Source organism: Microplitis demolitor, chromosome 8, assembly GCF_026212275.2.
Source record: "Microplitis demolitor isolate Queensland-Clemson2020A chromosome 8, iyMicDemo2.1a, whole genome shotgun sequence".
NCBI lineage: Eukaryota > Metazoa > Arthropoda > Insecta > Hymenoptera > Braconidae > Microplitis > Microplitis demolitor.
Window position 1 is genome coordinate 18,134,338 of NC_068552.1, and position 27,823 is coordinate 18,162,160.

General features: G+C 37.0%; 2 protein-coding genes across 4 annotated transcripts; both read left to right on the plus strand.

The window, feature by feature from the left end:
* Window positions 1-305: 305 nt before the first annotated feature.
* On the plus strand, window positions 306-10,475 carry LOC103578684 (netrin receptor UNC5B-a). 3 transcript variants are annotated; one of them, XM_008559834.3, is made up of 12 exons: window positions 306-968; window positions 1,787-2,051; window positions 2,218-2,904; window positions 3,007-3,297; window positions 3,931-4,098; window positions 4,423-4,455; window positions 4,729-4,893; window positions 5,218-5,274; window positions 5,521-5,664; window positions 7,035-7,664; window positions 7,968-8,991; window positions 9,220-10,475. In XM_008559834.3, exons 2-12 carry the CDS (start codon window positions 1,943-1,945, stop codon window positions 9,389-9,391), a joined length of 3,480 nt encoding a protein of 1,159 aa, XP_008558056.1. In that variant the 5' UTR covers window positions 306-968; window positions 1,787-1,942; the 3' UTR covers window positions 9,392-10,475. The 3 variants fall into 3 exon arrangements, with proteins under 3 accessions (XP_008558056.1, XP_008558057.1, XP_008558058.1); XM_008559835.3 differs by lacking the exon at window positions 4,423-4,455; XM_008559836.3 differs by lacking the exon at window positions 4,423-4,455 and having other exon boundaries at window positions 4,735-4,893.
* A 14,254-nt stretch (window positions 10,476-24,729) lies between these two features.
* Window positions 24,730-27,163, plus strand: LOC103578685 (uncharacterized). Its single transcript, XM_008559837.1, has 3 exons — window positions 24,730-25,089; window positions 26,552-26,713; window positions 26,801-27,163. The coding sequence occupies exons 1-3, from the start codon at window positions 25,023-25,025 to the stop codon at window positions 27,010-27,012; spliced, it is 441 nt and encodes a 146-aa protein (XP_008558059.1). The 5' UTR covers window positions 24,730-25,022; the 3' UTR covers window positions 27,013-27,163.
* The last annotated feature ends 660 nt before the right edge of the window (window positions 27,164-27,823 follow it).

A 27,823-nucleotide genomic window follows, 5' to 3' on the forward strand; every position in this document is an offset into this window, starting at 1 on the left:
ATTTACCAACACCATAGAAATTCGAGATACTTGTACTGTATACTGTGAATTTTACACATCGACAGTCTACTACTCCGTCATTTACACTCCAACACAACTTGATGCCCAACTGAAACTCAGCATTTGTTATATTACACGACCACCACCATCGCACCATGAACGCAGTAGTATGAGTGTACGTGTGTGCGCTCGTGGTAGTACACTAGAGTAGAGAGTAGTAGAGAGTAGGCAGGCGAATACGAATGGAAGGCATAGCAACGTTTATAACGTCGAGTAGAACTGTAGTACAGAGAGCCAGCGGAGCCGAGGCTCGAGGAGGTTTGAGCACCGCGAGCTCACTCAGTCGGCCGCCATGAGCCACTCGCGTTTCCCTAGTTGCTGCTACGCTCTTACTCCTTCATTTACACACGCGACTACCTACTACACGTCTTTTCATTACATCCATTTCTACTTAAACACTTTTCATTGACTATTTTTTATTTCATTACTCGTTGTCATTATTATTATTATTATTTTTTTTTTTTTTTGCCCACCGAACTGTCAATTCACCTGTGTCGGCATTTTAAAAATAAATGCTATGAAAAATTTATGAAAGTTTATCACCCGCAGGTGATAATTGCTAGTGACATGCAGATTGTGCTTTTTATGGAGTTGATGATAATTGTTAACTGTGATTGTTTTACAACTTACGTGAATAATTAAACACGCTTAAGTTTTTATAAATTTTCGCGATAATAAAAGGGCGGGTTTTTTTTTTAAATTTTTTATATTTTTTAAACTGATTTTTAAATATTTTTAAGTGGTGTAATAGTGCAACACTGCTATAAATAATAATAATAATATTAATAATAGGAGTGTATACAACTGGTTGTTATGTTGTTTGTTGTTATATTGTTGTATGAAGTAAGTGCCTGAAATATTACTTGATGGATATTGCAGTTAAACGGTCTCGTTATCTACTCGTCTAGGTAAGTACAATTTACAGAGAAAAAAATATAAATAAAGGAGTAAAAAAATCACCCATAGTAATAACAATAATAATAAAAAATAAAAAAAGTAGATTTTAGTCTCGCGGCGATACCGCGGTTCAAATGGAGCGCGTCAAAACGGAGCGCGAAGTAGCGTAAAAATAATGTTCTTATTTAAAAAAAAAAAGAAAAAAAAATGTAAATGATGGAAACCAAATACAAGTAAATTTAAAAATCCAAAAGTGTAATTTTAACGCAAGTAAAAAAACCCATGGACGTAAAAACATGACGGAGATCAAAGAGTTTCGGGCGAGCGCATGCAGGAATAACATGAAATAATAAAACATAAATAAATAAACAAGGGAAACACACGATGATCCTGTTGGGGGTTTGTAGTTTTAGTTTTAGTTGTGTACTTGTATGCAGGATAATAAGCCGGAGGTTGAGGATCGGAGTATTGGCCCCTCACCGCGAGCGTGCCATCGGCATCAGAACTCTAGTATCTAGAGAGTGTAACACGATCCGGGAAAAATAGCCGTTCACAACAAGTATATATGTATATATGTATGTATTTTTATGTATATAGGTACGTATATATATATATGTATATAGTGGAGAGTGTCGCGCAGGAAGTTGAACGACGCACGTGATGTGAATGAAGACTCTGATTTATATATAAATACACACATCTTCGAATGTATATTATATAGCACTTTACGTATTTATAGCCTTTTTATTGTCGTTAAAAAATGTATTGCCGTCATCCATACATAATCCTCAGCATTACCAATGGATGTTGTTTTAAAAATATATTTCAGGTACACTGGCGACGGATAAAAGATTCCAAGGAAAAGTAAAAAAAAAGTAAAAAAAAATAATAAGGTATAAAACAAAAGTCGAGGAAAGGAATGCGTGAGATGAAATTAGTGGCTGGATAACGTGGCGGCGACTTTTTGCTCGGTGGGGCCGGAGAGATGAGGCGAGATTCCTTTTTGGTGCTTTTGATGTTTTGCATAGGCCCGCTGCTGCTTCTCTTACATGCTGGGTTAGTCTTTGCGACAACGTTGGATCACGATGTTAATGGTAAGTGACCTGCTACGGGATCCTATTGACTATTTGAGTGTATGCTGAGTGGCTGAGGTTAAGACCGCAAGAGTTAATTAAGAAGGAGAATGAGTATATATAAAGATTTAAGTTAAAAAAAGGTATAAAGTTATGTTACGGTGGAGGAGTAAACTGGAATCTCCAGTTGCAGAGTCAAATGCAGCACTCGGACTTGGAGCAGTCGGGAGAGGAGGCATAGGAGCTGCTGCGATGACTGCATCTGGTATGATGCCCGATGAAGATTCCGAGGATCAAGACAATGAGGATGTGGATGAGGAGGACGAGGAGGAAGAAGGGGAAGAGGAGGGAGAGAGAGACACTGGTACTAATGACGACTCGTACTTGCTCGGGGAGGACGAAGACGATCCGCCTCTGGCGACGATCGCGGGCGGGGGCAGCAGCATCTCCAGCAATTCCAATCCCAATGGCAACACCAACAGCAACGGCAACAGCAACGGTGGCGGCGGTGGAACCGGCAACAGCGGTAGCATAGGAGATACCGAACTAATCTCTGAAACGGGCGGGCATCTGCCTGTCTTCTTAATGGAACCCCTGGATGCCTTTGTCGTTAAAAACAAACCGGCGACTCTGCGCTGTAAGGCCGCCCACGCGCTACAGCTTTACTTTCGGTGCAACGGGCACCGCGCCGAGGAGTCTCATCAAACTGATTTCGTGGACCCACACACTGGCACACGCATCGTTGACTCGGAATTAAATATCACCCGAGATCATATCGAGGAATACTTCGGCAAAGATAAATTCAAGTGCGAGTGCATCGCCTGGGCCGGTTCTGGCTCCATCAAGAGTCAGCCAGCAGTTGTCGATGTTGCATGTAAGTATTTAATATTTATTATTATCATTATTTATATCAACAGTATCAGGCTGGATTACAATGACCGTAATGCTGTGTTGTGTTATTTATATGTGTACACAGATCTGAAAAAGCAATTCGAGTCCCCGCCGTACTCAGTCTCGGTCGAAGCCGGGCAGAGCACCGAGCTCAGATGTATACCACCCACCGGGGTGCCGTCTCCGCGAGTCTACTGGCTGAGGAATGGAGCGCCAATCACGACCGGCTCGGATGCCGACGCGGCTCTTCTTGTTTCAAGCGAGGGCCATCTTCTCTTGGGTCAAGCCAAGATCACTCACCAGGCCAATTATACCTGCGTTGCTGAGAACATTGCCGCAAAACGTCTCAGCGCCCCAGCGACCATCACTGTTTACGGTTAGTTACATTTTATCCTACCTCTGCTTCACAACTTTACTCATCTTCTTGTACCCTGCCATCATGGACCAACAAAACAAAGGAAAAAAAAAAATAAAAAAACAAAGATAAAAAGATACTGCCACTACAACAACATTTTTTATCTTTTTATCATTATAATCTACTTAAAAACATTGTCACTCAAATATATATATTGCCGTGAACTTCCGAGAAACGGATTTTTTTTTCTTTATCGCTCAACATTTCGCGAGAGCACTTTTCAAAGTTAAATTATAAATAAACTTTTAAAAGATTAAATTTCTTTTGTACCCGTAATATATATATTTTCCCATCTATAGCTAACCTAGAGTTTTCATTCTATATATTTTACATTACACCCAAAGTCAATATACAAATATATAAATAGGTGATAAGTGTTTGAATAGTAACACAAGTCATGAAAATATTATTACTTGGCATGACCGTTGGTTTTATTTAACCTCAAGCTATTAACTTTATTTTTTTTTATCATCCTCTGTCCATTACCCGGTGATGACGCTGATCATAATCATAATCACCATCACCAGATCCCAGTGTGCTGTTACCCCTTGCTCTCAGAGTTCCCCTCGTCATCCTGCTGTCTTGTGTCCACAGTTAATGGCGGCTGGTCCGCCTGGTCTGCCTGGTCCGAGTGTCACTCACGTTGTGCCAAAGGCGGTCAAAAACGTACGAGAACCTGCACCAATCCAGCGCCCATTAACGACGGACAGCCGTGCCTCGGTCCCGCAGTCCAAAAGATGGATTGCAACGCCGCATGTCCTGGTGAGTGTAACGCCTATATAATTTTAAAAACTTTTTAAAAACTTACCCGCCCTTTCTTTTCTACAGAACAAACTCAGCCCAGACTATACCCTACTACACTCCACGAAACTACATCACTACAACTTTACCTATTGAAATAAATCTATAAACCACATGATAGACTTTCAAACAATACAAACCACCAAACTATTATAAGCTAGAGCCCCTACTTGAAAATAACTCTCTCACAAATGTTTAAAATTTCTTTCTATTTTTTTTTTTTTCATTATTATTATTATTACTATATATCGGCAATGTTACTTGCGCACGCTTGCTTTGAGACAGACCGGGTCTCGCAGGGAACAGCCATCGAGACAGGTGAGTCATCGACTTAATCCATTCAAGTGGTTTTCTTTTATACACTAAACTCCTGTATCCTCTGCATATAATGCCCTACACTGTATGAACATGAACACAAACACGAACAGGAATATTATTATGTATTTATGGATGTATTACACACATATATTGTAAGGGGACTACTTGTGTTCCCTTTCTGTGAAAAGAAAAAAGGAGATTAGATTTAAAGAGTGAGATAAGTATTTACACGGAGAGTATTAACGTTAATCCTCTGGTCTGGTCTGTCGTCAGCCGTAGACGGTGGATGGTCCAGATGGTCCGCTTGGTCGATCTGCGGGAGCGACTGCACTCATACGCGCACAAGGACCTGTGATGAACCCACTCCAGCTCATGGTGGTCGTCATTGTCAAGGAAGGGACACTGCCGTCGCAAATTGTACCGGGGGATTGTGTAATGGTAAATTATTTTTTATTTAACCATGACAACAAGTCGACAACAGCCACATACATACATTTATATGTACGTGATAATATATGAGTACAGTAAACACTTTACTGGGTATTATATCGAGACTAAGACAACGAACAAGACAAAATGACTCTTGTAAAACTATATATATATATATATATATATATACATACATATATATCTATATATAATAGTGATGAGACTGACATTGACGACAGACAATTGATCGCAAGTCTAAAGAATAATTTACTTTTTATTCATTATTGTTATTATTATCATGTTTTTTTTTTTTTTTTTAATTTATTTCCGTAGTGGACAGAGGAAAAATGGGAGGCGTACAATTTACCACGACCACGACTACACAGAAAGGTAAGTTATGAATTTTAAAAGTATCGTTTTTGATATTAGAGTAGCGCGTATATTTGCAATATTCTATAGAGAGCTAGGTGCGTATGCCCAGAATGTATGACGTACTTGTATAACTCTTGTGGTGCATAATATTGCGAATATGCGGGCATATGCGATAGAGTATGGAGGTAAAAAAATTTAAAATTGTGGATGGATGAAAAGAAAATAATAATAATGATGGTAAATTTTTTTTGCATGACGTTTCAGCGGCTAATCGGCGAATGGACGTGGCGCTGTATGTTGGACTCGCGCTCGCCTGCGCTTTTGGCGGCGGGCTTGCACTTCTTTTAATCAGACTTGTAAGGCGAAAAGGCCGAGACCATGCTCTTTACTCTATGGCACGTAATGCAGGTAAATAATTATTATTATGAATCCCTTCAATCGTATTGTAATATAAAATATATATAAATATATATGTATGTGTGTATATATAAATTGCATATATGAATAAATGTACATTTATTAAATATGTCGTTTATACTTACATATATTTTTATATATTTATGAACTGAGAACCGAACAAAACGAGTACTTCCGTTTATTTTAAAGAGTTAGGAAATAAATAATAAATTTATTCGGTTTTTATTTTGCCGGCATGTGATTACGGTCATTGACATATTTATAATTATGTTAGAGCTCCTCGGTAGGCGTTTATTATAATTTTTAATTTACGTTTGTGGAAGAAAAAATTTTTTAAAATTATGAAAATTGAATATTATTAAAATTCTTGCCCATTTATTTTTTAAAATAATTTATGTTCGCTGTTATTATTATTATTATTGTGATTATAAGTTTAAAAGACAGTGGGTTATTTATTATATAATTTTATTTACATTTTATTTATTTTTCTATGTCGACACATCGCAGTCGTCTTTGAATTATTTAGTAATATATTTCCGCCCATTTTTTTTCTTTCTCATTCATTTTATTTTTTATTAGAGGTAATTAAGATTATTTTAATCGATAAAGGTTAAAAGCAAACATTTTGTATTTACATTTTATCAGAACGAACGAAACTACATTTCGAAATGGATTTTTTGATGTACGATATATGTCGTATATATATATTTATATAATATAACGGCACTCGTGCTCGATTGCCGACCACTTAAGCCCGCGCGTCTCTCGTTAAACTACACAACACACTGAATTTATTTTTAAAACAAATTTTAAATATTAAATGCTGACTGCTAACGTCAAAAATATTAATAACGATATTTGAAATTATTTTTTCCCTCGAGCATTAAAAGTTAATTTTTTTTTTTCACGCAGCTGTCAATTATCGATCGTTAAATGAAAGTATCATCAATTTTAAAAAAACCCCAAAATTATTCTGTCATACATATATATATATTTATAGTTTTACAGAAACTCTAAATTCTCCGTTACCGAAAACCCTCAGAGACTAAAATAAAAAATAAAAATAAAAAATTGTTTATACCGGACGTTTAAAAGCTCAAAAGTTTATCCGTAAAAAAGCTGAAAACATCTTTTGTTCGTCAGACAGTCCACATATAAATGTCAGAGTTGTTGTACTATTTTTTATTCTTTTATCTTGCTCACAATTCCAACATGCCAGCGGTAGTAGAATAATATATTTATATTCAGTGTTGTTTATGTACAGCGAAACTAAGGAATAAAATAATAAAATAAAATGAAATGAAACGAAACGAAACGAATTGCAATGAAATACTAAAATGTGTGTATGTGTGCGCATGAAGATTTCCAGCCGGAGTACTTTCCAGAACACGATAAGAAAATGTGTCTCCAGCCGGATCTAACAGCGGGAACAACAGTCCAAGCCTCCTACGAGTATCCCTTCGATCCCAAGCTATCTCTGTCCCGCTCTCTCTCGGAGCACCACTACGACGTGCCACATCTTTCGATAGCGCTCACTCAACAGCAACAGCAGCAGCAACAGCCACAGCAACAGCTTCACCATCACCAGCAACACCCATCACCGTCAGTGTCATCGCCCAGCCCGAGCGTTCTCAGCAGCCAGGAGTCCTGCAGCGGTGCCGGGGGTCCCGGTGCCAACACTGACAAGCAAATTTATTCCGGCAGTGAAAACAGCGGTACAAGCGTCGCCAGTTGTTCCTCTTATCCGTCCTCGGACTCGACGACGACGACGTACAACGTTGCCTCTGAACGCGTGAGACTCGCGGCCGCCAAGTTGGAGCAAACCGGCAACGTGGCGAGGGCCGCGGTCAACGCACGGGGTGCACTTCTGGTTCTTCCGGACTCTGGGGTGTCTCTCTCTGTCCCGGAGGGCGCAATTTCAAAGGCCCAAGGACGGCGCCAGCTCGACCTATCTGTTCTCGATGAGGACAGGTTCCGTCCTCGATTGCCAGGTGATTAACAATTATTTATCACTATCACAACATATAAATTTATCATAATAACAATATCAATAACCAGTAGTAGTTTAAACCGGTAACCTTCAGTAATAAAATTCCAATTATCACATCCCATTGTCGTCCATGTCATTCATCACATCCATCATCTTTTCTTTGTACAATCCGATGATGATGATTTTATGATAAATCTCAGCTCCATTGTTATGCTAATATGTTAATACATTTAATACTATACTATCTATTATTATTATTATTTTTTTTTATTCTCATACGAGTGTTGTTGAATGTTGTTCACAGAGGGCATGACTCAACTGTCCGCGGCGATCTACTGTGGCCCACCTGCTGTCACCTTCGACAAGCCCGTGATCCTGCAATTCGAGCACGCAGCAATGCTGCACCCTGCGGGCACGTGGGAACTGAGTATCTGGGCGTCAGACGATCAGCCTGATGGGCCAGCTGACGAGGAAAACGACGTGAACCAGGACAGCAAGGGCCTGATACACCATCAGCACCATACGGCGACTGACTCAAGTGCCGACAAGCTAAAGCCAGTCACGTGGACAAAAGTGCTGACTCTGGGTAGCGAGACAATAAACACACCGCTTTTTACCCAGCTTGATCATTCCGAGGCCTTTATTGTCACCGAGCAGCTGCGCAGCTACGTCCTGGTGGGCTCAAGTGCCGAGGACTCAATAGCCGCGAAACGGCTTCGCGTTGTTTTGTACGCGAGTCAATACTGTGTGCGTGTTTATGTGATCGAGGACACTAAAGCCGCGATGAAAATAATCGCGGACCGCGAGACTCAGATACGTGGGTATCTGCTGGACAAACCGCGTCCGCTGTTGTTTCGCGACAGTGGTGAAAATCTTTGGGTGAGCTTAGAGCAAGTTGGTAACGAGTGGCAAAGTAAATCTCCCACTGAGCACCAGGAAATAGCTTTTCCAGATATCTGGAACTGTCCGAGTAATTCGAGTCATGTCGCTTTCACGTTAGACGAAAGTTTCGATGCGGTTACGACAACCAAAAGTTACAAACTTCAGGTATGTCAGGGACGAACCTCTGACGCCCAGAGGCAGGTATTTCGTATTGTGTACGATGTTATTAAACAACGGGTATTTTCGGGTAGTGTTACACGTCCGTTGCGCGAAGTCACCGTTGTCAGCAGTGTTGGTGCCAATAATATTACGTCTACAGACTCATCTGCCCGCGGGCCATTTAGGTTCACAAGATCGCTCAGGAAACAACTTTGCCAGTGTCTCGATCCACCGAACGCACTTGGCAATGACTGGAGAATGCTCGCTCAGAGATTACAAGTTGACAGGTTTGTTGTTTTGGACATTCAAATATTTATACTCTCGACGTCTCTCCTCGACTATTTTTTTATTTCTCATGTCAAATCTTTTATCCTTTTAATCTTTTATAAAATACAACTTTGCTCATTTCTTCGCTTCTTTCTCTCCTCCATATTATCCTACTTTTTTTTAACTTTACTTGGCATTGACAAATAACAGATTAAAATTTTTTTTATCCGCCGTTTGTTGTCCCATAGATACATCAATTACTTCGCCACAAAAGCCAGCCCCACTGAGCACATTCTGGATCTCTGGGAGGCACGACATCGCGAGGCAAGCGCAGTTACCGATCTACTTAACCATTTACGTACAATGGGAAGAACCGATGCGGCGACTATCCTCGAAGCACAATTGGGAGCTTGGCTTTAAACTGCCGTAGACTGTTTCATTTTTTTAAAATCCATTTAATTATTTACTCTTTTTTTTTTTACCAACCGACAAACTTTTTTTCCCCCTCTCTCTCTCTCTCTTTAAGCTTTTTATTACTAAATAGTATAACTGTTGGCGCATTCCGATAGATAGTTGTTCGCACCGTGCCAATTAAACAAAAAGCGATTTTAAATAAAGTATAGTAATAGAAGTAATGATAATAATAGTAATGATAAAAACAAAAAAAAACAAATCTAGTAGAAAATACGAATAAAAACGATTAAAGTGAGGGAGATTAAACACTAAGCGAAATGAATTTAAAAAATAAAGAAAAAGTAATGAAATAAAAATTAAAAGAAAAAAATAAACGAGTAAGCGAATGAAAAATTTAAAACTCGTGTGAGATAACACGTGCCAAATGGAATTAAAATAAAATATAAAAAATTCCGATGGGGTCTATCGAAACATTGCCTTAAACTCGGTGCGGCGACACGCACTGGATCTCATCTCTTGCCATCTCCCTCCTTATATAAATTGCGCTCTCTCTCTCTTTTATTTTTAAATATTTAAATATTTAACTTAATAAATATTTAAAGTCCTCATTGTTTCCCTGTAAATAAACTCGACCCATCGAATTTACCATGTAGAGTTACGACCGAAATAAAAGTAAAATTATAAATATTGAATATATATAAATAAATAAATAAATAAATATAAATATATATAGATATATATGATAGATATTAAAAAAAATAAAACGACGAATCGCAACGATACCAACTTTTGTAGTAAGTTATGAAAAGTTTAAACGAATCGGTTGTTAAAACTGATACTTTAAATAGAGAATTAATTTAAAATAAATATATTAATTAATTAAAGTAAAGTATATACGTTTAGATGAAAAATATATATAAATATAAATATATGTGTACATATAATATTAATAAATAAAAGATAAAGTTATATTAAACATTTTTTATTATTATTATTACTATTATATTAATGCAGACTGAAGACAGATGGCCAGTCATTTGTGAACCGCGAGTTTTTCCGTTTCGTACGTAACTAAGTAATAAAAAACGGATTGTGCCAAATTTATTAGTTTTTTTTTTTTTTTTTTTTTTTTTTTTTAATAATGTATACATACACAAGACAAATATTTAAAAAAAAATGATTTTTTTTTCCTTTTTTTTAATACACGTTTGTCCTTGACTATGACAAATGCGATAAATTTATCATTTGTGTAATTTAAAACCATTTGTAGTAAAAAAATAATTATGCTCATAAATAATAGTCATTGTCATTGTCATTGTCATTATTATTGTTACTGTGAGTAATAAAAATTTTGTATCTTTATTATTTATATATATATAAATATATATATATATATATATATATATATATATAAAATTACATTAAATTACTGAAAACGGCCTGTGTCACCGCATTTATTTGAAAGAATTGTATATTTGTTACTTTGGATGAATAAAATATTCTTGTATACTCAAACGCATAAAAAAGTATTTAAGAAAAAATATAAAAATATTTAAAAATATATATAAAGAAAAAAATAATAAGATACACTTGAGATTTATTTGGACGTAGTATTAAATGAGCCGACGGCGAAGATAGAATTGGGAGTCGGGACTGGATGCGGAGTCGAGTGGTTCTTCACTCAAGCAACACTAAAACCCTTGGGTTCTGCTGGCTGTGATGTTTCTATCCGTGACGTTAAACCGTCTGTGTGCCGTCGTCAGAGGGTGGTGTTGGTGATGGTGCTTTCTGTCCATGTGTGAGAGACGTAACCACGCATGGAATAGACGTAGAGCACGAGGAATGCGCTCTTGAGAGTGTTGCTCAAGTGCTTCAACGTGTTACTACAGTCGTCAACTTGAGATACTCATAAAAATAGCTCTCAAGCGGTTGGTTACTTTTCAACGACGTCCAGCGCACCATCACCACTGCACGAGCATCATTACAAATTCTTAGCGTTTAACCCAAGAAATTTACCATCTGCCTCGCGATATCTCCCATACGTATCTCCACCCATACTTCCATCCCACTTCTTACATTTATACATATACATATATTTATATTTATTCCACATACATATTTATGTTGTGAATATATGCCACTGCATAAAGTGTAAAAGGTACCGAGTCTAGAGTGGAGTGTCGAGCTTTGGGTCCATTCTTCATCCGTCATCTCGACAACTGTCTCCTGTCTCGGGCTCTTGTTTTCCAGGGAATGGCCCACACTGCAAATGTCAACAATGTTTGCTACTAAACACGACGCCACTGACGTACGAACTGTAAATATACTACTTGCTACTCATATATATACATTTCACCCTGTACTTAATATATATTTATATTTTTTATATTTAAATAACTGATGTACGCGGAAAGGTGAAGAGTAGACAGAAATAACCGGCCACGCAACCAACCAACGACATTTATTATATATATATATGAGCAAGTAATGTGAGTTAGTGTGCGACGTCGCACACACTAATTTCCAAGAGAATTTCCCGCTACTACGACTGCTACCGATGGTGCTACTGCTACTATTACTTTGGTATGACCAACGTAACCCTCCCTGTAATTAAGAGACTTTGTCATCCGAGAAAAAAGCCCGGCGCCACAGCTTCCGATCGTTGATTGGTTTCGTAATTGGTTTGATTGTCCCGTGGCCCAATTAATTAAATTTCCTATAATTGCATACTCTGCAATTATTAGTATTTTTTATTTTTATTATTTTTTATTTGGATTTTTTATAATTTAACTAGGGTATAATTTTAATTCTATTGTTGCTGTCGGATGGACAGCCTGCACTTAACATGTCATACCTTGTGTAGAGTCGAGACGGGGTGAGGGTGAGGAACAAGAAGAAGAGGCCGAGGGGTGAAGTGAATGGTAGGTATAGAGGAATAGAATTAAAAATATAGTTTATTAACTGTTGGTTAAATACTCGGTCTCAGTCTTGTATTGGTCTCTCGAGTTTAAGGAGAACGCGGCCGGCGATCTTGGTGGTCGCTGTAAACAAAGCGCGGTGGAGTCACGGGCTTGAGTGGATCATGAGAGCATAGAGGAATAACCGAGTCGCTGGACCAAGTCTTAACAAACCGGTTTCTGTGTCTGAACGTTAAGAGACTTAGCATTTGAGAGCTGAGAGCCGCAGGAGACGGGAACGACGACTAATGTTATGTATAAGCAGAGTTCAGAGTATAGAGTATAGAGCTAGTATAGGGACTAAAGAGTTGACTTGAGTTGAGTTGAGTTGAGTTGAGTTGAGTTGAAGGAAAAAGAAGAGAAGAAAATAAAAAAGGAGTAGAGTGGAGTAGAGTAGAGTCGAGTGAATTCGAGTACATTATGTACAGAAAATAAGTAACTGCTCGCAAGTAGAACAAAACAGAGAACAGGATCACGCTAACTAGGATCCACGAGACGTAACGATATAATACGTATTTTGTTTGAGTTAATTTATCGATGAGTTTATTATGTGATGGCGAGCTCAGATGCTCTTCTTGGAATCACGGACTCACGTAAGGCATTCAATTTATTTTCAATTATACAGCCACGCGGCAGGAGACGTTAAAACCCTACAGTATACTCTGCTGTGTATAGTAGTAAATACTAAGTCATCTTTTTCTGTCTATATAATGCCATCAGTTTATATATTAATGGTATATACAGTAAATATATAGCATGCAGCAGATAGGGCTGGGTCGGGTCGGGCTGATGCTGATGCTGACTACCGCTGGATAGGAGGTTATAAAGAAATCTAAATGGAATTGGGGTAGAGCAAAAAATAAATATAATAAATAAATATACCGACGTTTGCTGACGTGTGTTTATAGCTTGATACATTCGATCATCGGTGAAAGAAGATGCGCATATAAATCGTTAGGGGACCGGACGTAACCGCTCTTGTCTCTTGCCATTATACTGCGGCTGCATCTATCCTCTTTTTTTTTTTTTTTTTTCCTTTTTTTTCCTCGGCGCACTATATAGTGATATCTATGAGTCATCTAGAAAGAGCAAAGTCACCAACAACAGACAGTGAGCGGCGAGCGAGCAGAGGGTTGTGACTTTTATACTCGCGGAAAAGTTGGTAGTTCCCCTAAATTCCGGATGACTCCTTCCTCAGAACTTCTCTATTTTCCGTTTCCCAGTTCCGCCGTAAGATCTCACAGTCATTGTGTCCCCAAGCCATTAAACTACGATTCCTTGACGTTCCTTCTTCTCGGTAGTAAGCCAGTTGCCTATACCAGGACCAGGATGAGGATAAAGATGAGGATGAGGATGAGAATGAGAATGAGAATGAGGAGGAAGAGGAAAAGAAGTAAAAGTATATGGAATGGAATGGGTAGGTGGATATTGTGTGGATGGCTGCGCGATGAATTGTCCGCCAGCGAGCGAACGTGCTTGGAAGAGCGTCACGTCGTCGCGTGCGATTGCTGAGAGTGAAAAGGCCAGATAGCAATGAGAGGAGACAGTAGTTGTGCTGGTAGAATAAAAAATAATAATAATAATAATGATGATAATAATAAAAAGGTATAAAAAGAATAAAGTAGCTGAAGAATGGGAGTGTGTGGGAGAAGGAGGAGACTTATAGCAGCATGAGAATAAGAGGCTGCCAGTGATGAAGGAGTTGGCTGTGGGGTCGCTGAGGATGAGCTGAAAAGTAAAGAGAGGGGTCCAAAGCTCAACTCACCGAGCAGAGCAGAGGGCTCTTGGCCCACCGCGTGGTTAATGATTCGTGCTCTTCCACGGCTGCTTCTTTACGCCGAGATCCGAGGATCTAGTCAACTGAGACAACGCGATATGACGCATCACTGTCTCTTGTACGCACTATTATCTACACATGTACTATTGCTATATAATATCTCTATATATACATGTTCATAGTAATAAAAAAATATTTTCGGAGACTTATATCGGGCTCGACTCAGTTGGGTGTAAGACTAAAGTTTTAAGTAGCGAGGAGACGACAGATAGAGACACGCGGTGATGAATGTAGCGAGCGTGTAAATCCGTCGTCGATGCATGACGTTTATCGCGCCGACGGCAAACAGGCATTCACGATTCAGATTCTCCTGCTATGCTGTTATACTACTTCTGCTTTTGCTTCTACTTCTGCTACTGCTGCTGCTACTTCTAGATGTGGATGGAGTCGAGTTGAAACGAGAGTTAGTTGTGTGTCGAGGAGTTGTATTATATAGTTGTATGTAAAATAAAAAAGTAGGTACGGCAGTAGGGCTTACGGCTTATGCGATGAGCTGGGAGTCGAGTAGTAGGTAAATATAACTCTCTCTTTCTCAAGTGTACGGATATATAGATATAGAAGGTAGTTAAAGTCTGGGCTGTATGATGTGTGTGATGGTCGTCCTCTTAAACCAGATGTAACGTTTCACTTCCGTTTTTCCCGACACACACCACCTATAAACCCGACGTCTACGCCTCGTGTCTCTCATGTCTCTCAATATTATCCGCTTCTTCACTTTAAAAGTTATTATTTTATATTTTTTTTTATTCACTATTATTATTTTTATAACTTATTTATGGGAATATAATTATGTGGATGTATTTTGAGCGGCACACGTCAAACTACCACTCATGTTTGCTACACACTCGACTCAGCTGAAAAGTGTAGCCGCGTATCAATCATACGATTAGTGGCTGTTTGTTTATGTAGTACACTAAGTAAGCATTTACTATTTTTAAGTTCATTCTTTCTTCATAATTCTTTTACTTCAGGTTTCCCTTCCCTATTACCCCTCTTCTACTAAAACTTAAATTTTTTTTTCTGCCGCTTATTTAAAATTTTTTACTCTGTTAATTTTATTTTTATTTTCTTGTTAAACAAACAAAAAATAAAAAGACGAGGAAAATAAACGTGACAAAAAAAGAGTGTGTGGCTTGTTTGGGATATGGCGTTGGCGGAGATAGCGATATGAATTGTGTGACACCAGACAAAGATAGACCCGCAGTACAAGCTGAGTAAAAAGTAAAACAAAAACCCCGCGTTTGAAAATAAAAAAAAGAGGCGAACCCGAGAGAATGTGTGTACATGTGACGTGGCCACATCACCGCCCCCGTTCGCACCCGGCTTTAATAATGACTGCATACATACACACATATATATATATATATACATATATACTATAATAGAATAAAATAGAATATAATATAGCGGGAAAAGTAGTAGTGCCTTGGTTAAAGTTGGAGTACGTATCACAGAGAGATGATATTTGAGGAACGTGCCACGAGGATAGGCCATCAAGCTTTTCAATGTAAAAATAGCGGAAATTGCATTTCACGAGAAACACGAGGGTGTCATGCTCTCGCGTTCGTTCACTCTCTCCCATGGAACTTAGCTCTCAAGCACACATGTATAGACATACAACAGCGAGTTATTATAAATTGTATTGTATATAATTCTAACTAGTTAGTCATATCTAGTGACCATTAAGGCATTAAGTCATATTAAATTGTCCAACCAACACTCCATTGTATATTAATAACAATGCTTGCTTAAGTTTATTTCCGACTTGCCGGATACTGCACTCGTCGTTCTCTTTCTCTGCTCCTTTCTTTTCTTATACTTTTTCGTCTTGCGCTATCTCTTATTATTAGCATTATTAGCTTCATTATTATTATTATTATTATTATAGTAATAATATTCCGAGCGACACGCAGGGAAATAAAGTGGTCCTTTTTCGCCTCGCTATGCACTTGGCCTCGTATCCGCACAAGAGAGCTTGCACATAACACTCTATACTCGACACAACATATATTCGTTATTCAACACGCCATTAAGCGTGCATACGTCGAGCAAAGGAAAGTGTACGGTCATAAATCGTAATTACGAACCGGCGCGACCGAGAATTTGTCGCAGGAGCATCCATCAGCTGCATCTGACAACCCGACGCCCTGTATTAGTATAATATAAGAATACTTAAACTATATAGATGTTATATATATAAAAGAAGAGCGCGGATGTCTGCGCGGTCTGCCTGTATGTGTGCCGGGCAGCGAAGAAACGCCAAGAAGCATTGATCCAACTTTCTGTCATACTCTGTTAAAATATTTGACATTATATTGTCGAGAGCAAAGACAATTCATCGCACACGCGTATCCTCAATAGATGTAATATATACGTTTTTCAGTACATATGTTCATTTGATGTTAAGAGAAAGGAAAAAAATAAAAAAAGCCTGTCATATCTGCGGAGATGCTAAGCACTCATATATATGATATATATATAGAGGTGAATGCATGCTCATTGCTCTAATCAAGCGCCACCAGCTGATGACTGCGGGGGACTTGAGCATTGTCAAGACTTCATCTCGGTTATATATATTTTTTTTTTTTTTTTTATTTTTTCGTGTTATTAAAAAAGTCCTACGTGGTGAAGGAAAAAGAACAAAGGATATTTTGAAGGTAGTTGGCGTATTGTCCTGTCAACGTGGCTTTTGTTTGCCACACTAATATCTAAAACTTTTCTCCATTCCATAATTTTTTCTTCCCTAGGTCCCTTTTTATCATCGCCTTTTCCCTTTATCTATTATGTTTTTTTTCCTTTTTTTTTTTTTCTTTATAGATATTACATACTTTAATATTTATGCTGAAACATATGAATGCGTACATGTGTAGAGCGGAAACAAAAAGGCGTTTAAATAGTTATGACAAAGGAAAATAGCCAAGCAAGTTAGTTAATGGTAATTATAGCGGCGTCGGACGCAATCCCATTAGCACCGACGCAATTTAACCGATCTATCACAGCCTATTAGGTACACTGCCGGCGTGGCGATGCTCTAGCCACCCCCTAAATAGGACGACCCCCATGTTCCTCATTCCCGTGACCGGCGATACCCCATCCACATTCCTCCACTCTCGACTCTCCATTCCTGTGTATCTAAATCTATATCTATGTTTACTACAGCCTATAGCTACCGCATACTATCAACATTCAACACCGATACACACCACTACTAGTACTAGAACGGTACAGTGTAATCTAGTCATCATTTTTCATCGTACCGTAATTTTTTCCTATATTTTTTGTTCCTTTTTTTTTGTTCCCGTAACTCGATGACGGCTCGAAAAAGACCTTGTTCTTTTATGGACTACCAATGTGGGACGATTTAGAAAAAAACCCTGAACATAAGACGCCCGTATCCTCCCACTTGTACATATATACATATTTTTCTCAGTATATATCTTTATATACGTTATATATATATATAATAATAATAAAATGGTATACAATATACTAGGATATGTCGCTCATTCTGTCATAGCCACGTGCGGTTTCGTGTTACACTTTAATTCAGCCAATTTTAAACTAGCGACACATATATATTTTTTATATATATTTAATCTAAAATGCACGTGCGCACTCATCGTCATCATCGATTTATCCTGCGGGCCACGAGATGCTAATTGGACCAATTGACATAGCCCGTGTATTTAACTCTATGACAGTACAGTGACGGCGGTCCCCGCTGGCCATGGCTTATTCGCATCCCGCACACATTTCGCAGCACGCATGGGAAATGAATTTAAATATCAAATAAAGTCTGAACAAAAAAAAAACTTGTATATATATATATAGACACATAGAACTTGAAATAAAATGGTGTAAAAAATAACAAGCGAGCGATTACTAACTACAACAACGCGTTCGGCGAAAGGCTGTTATTATTGGGCAGGGTAAAAAATATTGAATATAGCTTACGCGGGGTTTCACATTGCTAATATGAAATGAAAGACCGAAATACGAGTAGAGCCAACGAATATGCGGCGTTCGGCGTACGAAGGAAGACCTACCGAAGCGAAGCAGTATATTCTTTTCTGCATATTGCATATAACCATCTACGGCGTGCCATACCGGGAGAATATTGTAAGTAAGACGAGAGAGAAACTTTTGAAACGTGAAGCCCCATAGCTGAGTGCTGTGTATGCTCATGTATAATATACATGTTGCATATATGTAAGCGGCACCGCGCCCAATGACTAATGTAAGGGACAAGGGCTCGAGCCCGGAGCTCGCTGCTGGCTGCTACTCGACTCTGGGCCGTATATAATACTCGGATAAAAAATTAATAGATTATACATTCGAGTGGATAGGCGGCAGAAGGAATTGAAAGGGGAAATGATCGAATGGCGTATTATATCACAGGATGATAATAGTGCCCGTGGTAGTGGTGATGATGATGATAGTCCCGGCTCGAAGGACCACTCAACTACACCAGCACAGTAGCCGAGAGTTCCAGTGCGGATAGTTTGGTTAGCAGTCCCCGGTACGGGCTTTTGGCATATATAAACGCGTTACTATACTTGCGGGTATACTCTCGAGTACGCCTGCGGTTAACGAGCTCCCTACCAATTCAGTCACCGCCACTTCACCCGATCCTATCCAGAACACACCACCAGCCACCAGCCAGCATCAGAGTCAGGGTACGCTCGACGTCCGTGGCTTATATATGCCGTACTTATATATATAAGCCATACTTTTATATACATATATACCCACTGAAAGAAAGAGAATAAAAATTTCCACCCCGTATTATTTATAAGAAATGAATATATGCCGGGTTGGTGTTTTTGACGGGGAGATTGACGGCAGTTGAAACTGTCTAATTCACCAATCTATAATAACCGCTGAGCTCTATATACCTTTTACATATGCGCCCATATGTATACATTTACATTCACATCTACTTCTACATCTACATCTCCATCCACATATATGTATATGTATATCAATGTGAAAGGATCTCTCCTTCAAGTGGTCCAAACATCCCGGCGGACAAAGCCGAGTTAATGCTCGTGCAATTCTACGCTACTCTCCCCTCCCAAAGCGATTATCCACTCGCAAAGCAAGAGGCCCTCCATGCCGGCTCGACAACTAAACTGAACGTCGCCACCGAGGAAAGTGCGCCCGCCAACTCGCTATATCTAATCGTTGGGGATTCAATCGACGAAAGGAGACAAGTACATCTACATCTACATCTACATTTACATCTACATATGTATATATATACACACAAATAGCAATGTATCAAATGTATGTAGATGTAGATGTCGACTGGCGACTGTTGAGTATGAGGGATTGAAATCGCGTACGTAACGAGACGTATTGTGTGCGCCAAGTCCAGTCAGTCAACCAGCCATTGCCGGATGGACTGCACGGATGTGAATAAGCCACAGGGGGATGCAGCTACTACCGTGCCGAGGATCTTTCTGGAGGGATCCTCTGATGATGCCGTTACCATAAATTCATCTCTATTTCTACTTCTACTTCTACTTCTACTTCTACCTCCATCTCTATCACCATCTCCATCTCCAGAGATATACATAAACATATAAATGTAAATATCGTAGGAATAAAGATACATATACTGGTCGGTTTAGTTAGAGGTTGCGTGATTGCGAATTCAAGTAAAAGTTGTCGACGGGAGAACCACGCCCGTAACGCTTCCTATCCCAAATTGCCGAATCCTCAGTGTAGTATTATATAGTTTTAAGATCGCATGCGCCAAATGTATCGTCGTTCGATAGCCTACTCTCTTTCCCGTTGGTACACTTGGCGATGATGAATAAGAAATGAGTTTAAGAATTTCAGATAATGGAGACGCTTCCTCGGTTGCTGCGGTGATGCTCCCGGTGGGAGTGGGTGTCCTCCATACTCTTCGGCAGCCTCCCAGCCCGCACCGAGCGAGCAAACCGAACAACGGCGGTAGTTGTCGCCATGAGGTCTCCAGCACGAACGAGACAAAAGAAAGGGCGCTCGGGTTAGGCGTTCAAATGCACTAATGCCAGAGCTTGCGAAGACAACAGCTGCTTGTCCGTTCAAATATTTAAGAGCCAACATACACACACCATAAACTCCTTTTCTCCGAATGCAAATGTCTTTGTTTGTTCGTAGGTTGGTTGGTTGGTTGGGAGCAAGGGATGTAGGGATGTTTGTATACGTATTAATGCTCGCGTTCATTATACATACAAGCATACAGTACACATATTACATATACATATATATGTAGATAAATACAGTAGTTGAAGTAATGTAGTACCAGGTATTAGGTTTACTCGCTTAGTCGCCAGCACTCATGACTAACAAACCCGGTAGGCTAGTGTAGCAAACAGTGTAGAGTGCAAAGGAAGAACGTAAATGTCAGCAATGAAGCTGGCAGACGACATCGTACACCCAACAGTACGGTAGTAGTGTACGATGAACGATTACAACAACCCCTTTGGGGTGTGCTGGCTCTGGTGTTAGCTGCTGGGTGCTACTACTAGTGTGGTGCTACTACTGCTTCCCATTTCCCATTTCCCATCGCGAGCAGAGAGTGACGATCGATTTATGCTGCGTGCGCCATACGAGTTTAGTTTTAAATCACTCTTTATATAGACCTATATATCTGAAGCTGTTGGTGGGTGTAGAGTGGATTGGTGTTGAGAAAGAGGTAGGATAGGTTGTTAATGTAATGTAACGGTGGAGCCAAAGCCAAGTTGCTTGGGGAGCTCTAAAAGGTTATGGTCTACACTGGATGGGTATTGAATAATGACTTGACGGCTCCGATAAACGCACGGCTAATCGCACAATCGATTTGCGTATATAAGATGCTATCTAGTAAGTTTATGGTAGTGGGGGGTAGTGTAGAGGGTGGTAGGGTGATGGCTGGAGAATGAGGCAATTTATTTTCATATGGTTGATGGCGGGGTTTTTTTCCCGGTTGTTTTAATTTTACGAGGAGGATGTTGTATATACATTTATTAAGCAAAGACAGATGACTGGCGGGTTATAATTAAGATTTACCGAGTGCGAGATCGTTTGATACTTTATCCTTTTTAATTGGGTTTTACGAGGCAACTTTTGCGCTAGATGTGATTTATGAGCCCGAGTCACTTGCTGAGTTCTCGCTGTCTGACTTCTTTTATTTTGCTATCGATCGCTCTTTTAAATGTAAGCCCGGGTGCTTATGGGGACGGTGCTGCTACAGGATATTCTACATGTTGACTGTCGGTAAAGTGACAATTTCAGTAGCAGCAATTATTTTATCCAGCTGAGGCTTACCAGAAACTTGTCGTTAAGTTAGCCGAATTTAGTATTTATCAATCGCCCTGATAGCCAAGTTGGCGAGAAACTGACGAGAAACTTGCAGCCGCAACTAGACGCCAAGTTGACTGCCAACAGTTGGTACCTCCAATAGTTGATAGACATTTTCTGAGAAAGTTGGTGGCAAAAGTTGTAAATCCAAAAAGTTACCGCCAACTTTCTCAGAAAATGTCTATCAACTATTGGAGGTACCAACTATTGGCGGTCAACTTGGTGTCCAATTGCGGCTGCAAGTTTCTCGCCAACTTGGCTATCAGGGATATTTATGAACCACAATTTTTAATTTAAAAAAAAACTAAATTTTAGGTGCATTCAGAAATGCTCTAGCTCTTGCTCTCGTTAAGTGGTAACGCTTGACTAGAGCTAATTTAAATATTTGAAGAATAAATTATTATAAACTGGAGAAAAATTGAAAGAACGTACATCAAAATCAAATGGCGGCAGAATATAATAGAAAAATATTTAAAGCATTGTAAAAAAAAAAAAAAAAAAAAAAAAAAACACTTGAGTGTTTGAACAAACCTTGGCGGGGAAATAATATGCAGAAGGGTATCCTAATACACTTGGAGATTTGAATTAAATTGCTCCAAGTGTATTTCAGCTAAAAAACGTCACTTGACTGCTATTTCCCCACCAGACGATGCCAGATGATTTTGCTCAGGAACTGGGAAGTTATCAGCATCAGCCATCAGCAACAGTTTACACCAGCACTGAATATTTCTCACTAGCACTGAGCACTCAATACTTAACGACACCACAGACACTGCACAATTTATATTTTATAAACACTGCACAATAATTATAAGCAACAAATTTTATGGATAATTACACGACGTAACTGCAATTCTGTGTTTTAATTCAAACGTAATTAAAGAAAGATCCGGAATACCACTGCCATTTTCGATGATACTGACTGCCGCTATCGAACCGTCAGTTGATACACAGCAATCGATTTTGAGATTCATTCGACCTCCCCACTCTAGCAAAAATTTAAACCTCGACTACAGCGACGCGCAGTAGCCCCAACGGCGCGAAATTAAAAAATTGAAATTTAATCATTTTATGAAAAATTATTTGTATCAATAATTATATTAATTACACAAACACTCACTGATACTTTTTAAACACTGGTATATTAATAATAATTAATAAAAGTTAATTATATAGATTTTAATGATCTTGAAGTTCACTTGAATTATGTAATCACGACTTAGATACTGTCCGAGTTAATACATGATCCTGAAGTTTGCAGACAATTTAATATTTTTGAATTTTTTTTTAACAAATAAAATACAATAAAAAAAAAAAAAATGCGCATATAGAAAAAAAAAATAACTGTACGTACAATTTTTAAAAATAATTTTTTTTTTTAATATAGTTCTTAAAAATATTCAAAAATTATTAGACGTTGAGTTACCTCAGTATCATGGATTTTAAATTAATAAAACGAATGACGACGAACGCCGGTAACCGAACGATAAAAAAGATGCGACGATTTAATTAGTTGTTATTTTTTATTATTTATAATTTAATTACCGATAAAATTATTATCACGAAATGTTCGTTAGGTAATAGAGAATATTTAAAGACGAGAGTTTTAATTTATTTAAACAAAAAAACCGTAAATTTATTTATTTAATCACAACTTAGATACTGTCCGAGTTAATGCAATGGCGTCAGAGTGAAGTTTGACTCAGAACACTCGCGCAGTTGTAGAAACGGTTGGTACGACCTGCGCAGTAGAAACAAAATAGACATACGCGTGCGCAGAAGCCACTCAGTCTCCCGCGTGATGGCTGCTCTCATTGTCTGTGTCATCTAAACTCTGTAAAATAATTCGCTTAATTATTGTGTGGCATGATTATGAACATATACATTTTTTTTAATTATTTAAATATATCAAATTATGTGTGTCAGTGAACATGACTTGAAAAATAAATTAAATTCAGTACCGACGTTCTCGTGTTGTTCTACACCATATTGAGTGTCGGAATTTGAATACACAAATAAATATTTAAATGACCTAGTTCTATTAAAAATATTATTTTAAAATTATTCTTGTGAGTCGGTGATTAATTACTTGTGTAAATTAAATTTTTTTTGTAAGTGATTATATCTTTAATTTATTTAGTTGGACACCGGTGATGCGCAAGTATTGACAGCTGAGAATAAAAATGGCGGGAAGAGTGAGTAAATTCAAAAAAAATTTTTTTTTTTTTTTAGCTAGAACATTATTAAGAAATTACAGAATTATCATGATGATTTTCGTTAATTTATTTCATATTTATACAACACATTTATTCAATTTACTTGAAAATTAAATTTTAAATTCTCCCGCGTGTTTTGTATACAAAGAATTTTCATAAATTCACAGAAACACTTCCTACAATTCCTGTGCCCATGAATAAATATTTCTTTTAAAAGACAATATTTATAAACAAAAGTCTTATCACGGAAAAAACAGTTTTGAAAAAATTACAGAAAAATATCTGCAAAATTTAATGATTATATTATCTGTGACATTCACAGATAAAATATGTCATTTGTATAAATTTATAAATTTTACTTTTGCAAATAACTAAATGTTACACTAGCAGATAAAATTATGTAAATATTACATATTTTTTCTGTAGATTCATTATTACTTTATGTAATATTTACTGATTCTTTATTTAAAATCTCCATAAGTGTGACGTTATCATTATATACAGAATAGTTTTATAATTTTAGAAATTTGTTTAAATTAAAAAAAAAAAAAATTTCGAAAATATTGAATGTTTTTGTTGGAAATTTTTTTTTGCTTTGTAATTTTTACAGCCTGAACTTTTTTTTTTTAATTATGAATTTTGTCAAGTTGAATTTTTATTCGGCGAAGATAAAAATCTTATGTCTTATCATCAAACCTCTGAAACCTGCCGAAAATTAAAAAAAAAATTATTTTGTAAAATTACTAATACAAATAAATTAAAAAAATTGAAGAATTTTGATCCACAGTAAACGTAAATAAATATTTTTTTATTCAAGTGATAAATAAAATTTGCCGATGGCCGAGTCGATGATACAGGGGTGGCTGGAATCACCAGACAACCAGAGATTTAGATCACGAGTGTGGGTGGCCGTAGTCGACTGGCGCATGGAAAAGTCAAATTGCACTGCGCGTCTTGTCGCATAAACCGCGGAGATACGTTCAAGTGTACAGAAGTACCCGCGATCCGATACGACCAACATCACACCACGTGCTCATTTACTCAACGTCAAATCATCCCCGTATGGCCTACAGTAACTCACTCCACCTAAAACATTTATTCCATCCATTTTTTTTTTCTATAACAAACTAAATAACACATTCCGTCTAAACCTAGTGATTAATTACTTTACAAATTACCAGCCAAAAAAAATTTTATGTGATTACAAGTGTAATTAAGTATTCATCTATTAATCACCAATCAAATTAAAAAAAACCGCACACTTATCGCATTTGATAGCATAAAGTTTATTTTGAAAAATGATTTGTCGTCAAGTTGCATCAACTTTAACGACAATCGTCCTGTTAATTTCATTCATCTCCTACGGTAAGTTTTGATTCTTCTTCAATACAATAAATTATAATTCCTCTTGATTGTCTCTCTATTAATTATTACGGGTCATATACAAATTAAATTAACAGGGTGGCTTTAATTACTGAGAAACTCGGACAGTAAAAATTGATTAGAGTGAAGCAGATTATGTAACAATTGCCCAGGTGGCATCGTTCCAATTTCGTAACAGTCCTTAAGATCAATGATTCAAAAATCATCTCGAAAAATTAAGACGAAATCAATAAAAACCTGGAAATAAATAAATTTTTGTAAATCACTTGGAGATTAAATTTGATAATATTTTTTTTTTTTTTTTAATTTTTTTTATTAATCGTTAGAGTAGAAGTAATAACATTTAAATATTTAAAGATTTATTTAAATAAAAGTTATAGAATGAGGGCAGGAATGAAGGTGTCACTATAATACATTGGGTAGTTTGCTGAAGTCATATAAAATATTGTCAGCACTTGTATTACTTCTCACGGCTTACCTATTCATGTGTGTTTTAATTTTTCCAATATTGCTATTGTATATATATGCATATATATATAGAGACAATATTACATGGTATTGTGAATTTTAAAATCCATTTCATCTAATTTATTGTCGGGAAGTAAACCCGGATTTAATTAAAGACAGCACGCGAGCTGGACTTTGGTTGACGTTGGAGAAATTTGAAAAATTTCTGCAGTTGCTTACTGATGATTGATTGAAGTTCATTAACTTGTAATAGGTCATGACTCGAGGCAGTAAATATTTAAAAATTGACAGGCAGTGGATAAATTACCTGTGACCTTCACCTTGAAATTCAATTCATAGAATTGGCTAGACTTAGGGGTCGTAAATGTACTGTATGTATTTATCTCAGCCTCTATATATTTGTAAATGTATGTATGTGAGAGGAAGATTGGGATAGGGTACTGGGTCGATAGAAACTAAGTGACGTCATGATACATTTTTGCCCTAGTTCCAGCGAGATAATTTGAGCAGACTTGGTACCGGTGAATTTTGAAAATTATCATGAATTGTCTATTGTAATTTAATATTCAAATTTTGATTTGTGTTACAGTTCAATTTGTATCTATATTATGTTTGTTTTATTTATTATATATTTTGTTACCATTGACTATTGATTTTTATAGATGATAGAATTTAAAATTTTATTTTTATTTTTAAAATTTTGAATTTTAATTTGTATAAATTTTTTCATTTTAAAAAAACAAATTTACAATTTTTACAAATAATTTTATTCAAAAAAAATTGAACTCTAATTTTTATAAATTTTTTGTTTTAAAAAATCGACAGCATTTTTTTTTTAATATTGAAATTTGATTTTAATAAAAATTAAACAAAAAATATTAATTACGATTTTCGTAAAAATTTGTATTTAAAAATTTTTCAGTCTAATTTCTAATTGATTTTTTAATTAAAAAAAAATATAATTACCAATTTTTAGGAGATGCAGTCGTTTGTTACGAATGTAACAGCGCATTCGATCCAAGATGCGGTGATCCCTTTGATCCTTACAGTCTTGGTACAGTAAATTGCAGTTTCCAAGAGCGTCTTGAGCACATTAACACAATTGAGCCGACAATCTGCCGTAAAATTTCCCAGAAAGGTAAAGAAAAAATTATCAAAAATTTATCAGTCCTTTCACTTTTCAAATAAAAAACCCACAGCTAAATAAAATAAATTTTTGACATAGTTTACGGTAAAATAAGAGTGGTAAGAGGCTGCGGATTCATAACAGATGTAAGAGATGACGCCGAGTGTGTAAGAAGAAGCGGTACCCATGACGTAATGGCGTATTACTGCTCATGTACTACAGATCTTTGTAACAATTCAAATTACGTAATACCCAATTTTGGATTACTGCTGTCTATTTTTAGTATTGTCTTTATTTGGACAATTAATTAGAGAACCGTCCCACATATCAACTGAATACTATTAAAATAATAAATATTTTAATTAATTAATTAAATAAATAAAACAGATAACTAAAAAATCCATTTAATTAATTAAATTAGCCGTTAAGTAAATGAATGTTTTTATGATCAGAACAGGCGCGTTTTTACATATATACATCATCAAATGTATGTATATAATGATATTTTTGAAATAATAATTGTCATATCAAATTGTGAATTGATGATTAATACACTGTAAAAAATTTATGGAGTGAACGCTCAGTAAATCCGGAGTAAATGCGGAGCAGATGACTGTTTATTTATATGATCCCCTTTGAATGAAATTCACTTCGAAGGGGAGTTCATTTTAATATTGGAAATCTGCTTCGGAGTGAATGCAGATCTAAATAAAATCCAGATCACTTTGGAATCACTCAACTGCAAAAACAAACTTCCCATTTACTCCGTATACAGAGTGATTTTTTTAAAAACTCCGGAACTCCGAGTGATGAAGTAAATTCGAATTTAAATTCACTCTTAATTCTTTACAGCGTAATGTTATGGAATTTAAAGATTTTAAATGGTCTAAGCCGGTTAAATGAAAATCAAAGATAAATATTTATAAATAAATGAATAATTAGTCATACATGTCAATTTTACCTCAAGTGACTAGTCTCTGATTTTTTTTTTTATTTAATTTTTTTTTGTAACTGAAGACAAAATGATTGAATTAATGACTTGGATTAAAAAAACGCACGATACGACTCTTGATCTGCTCAAACGTTTGCTATTCCGTAAAGATGGACGATTAAGAAAAAATA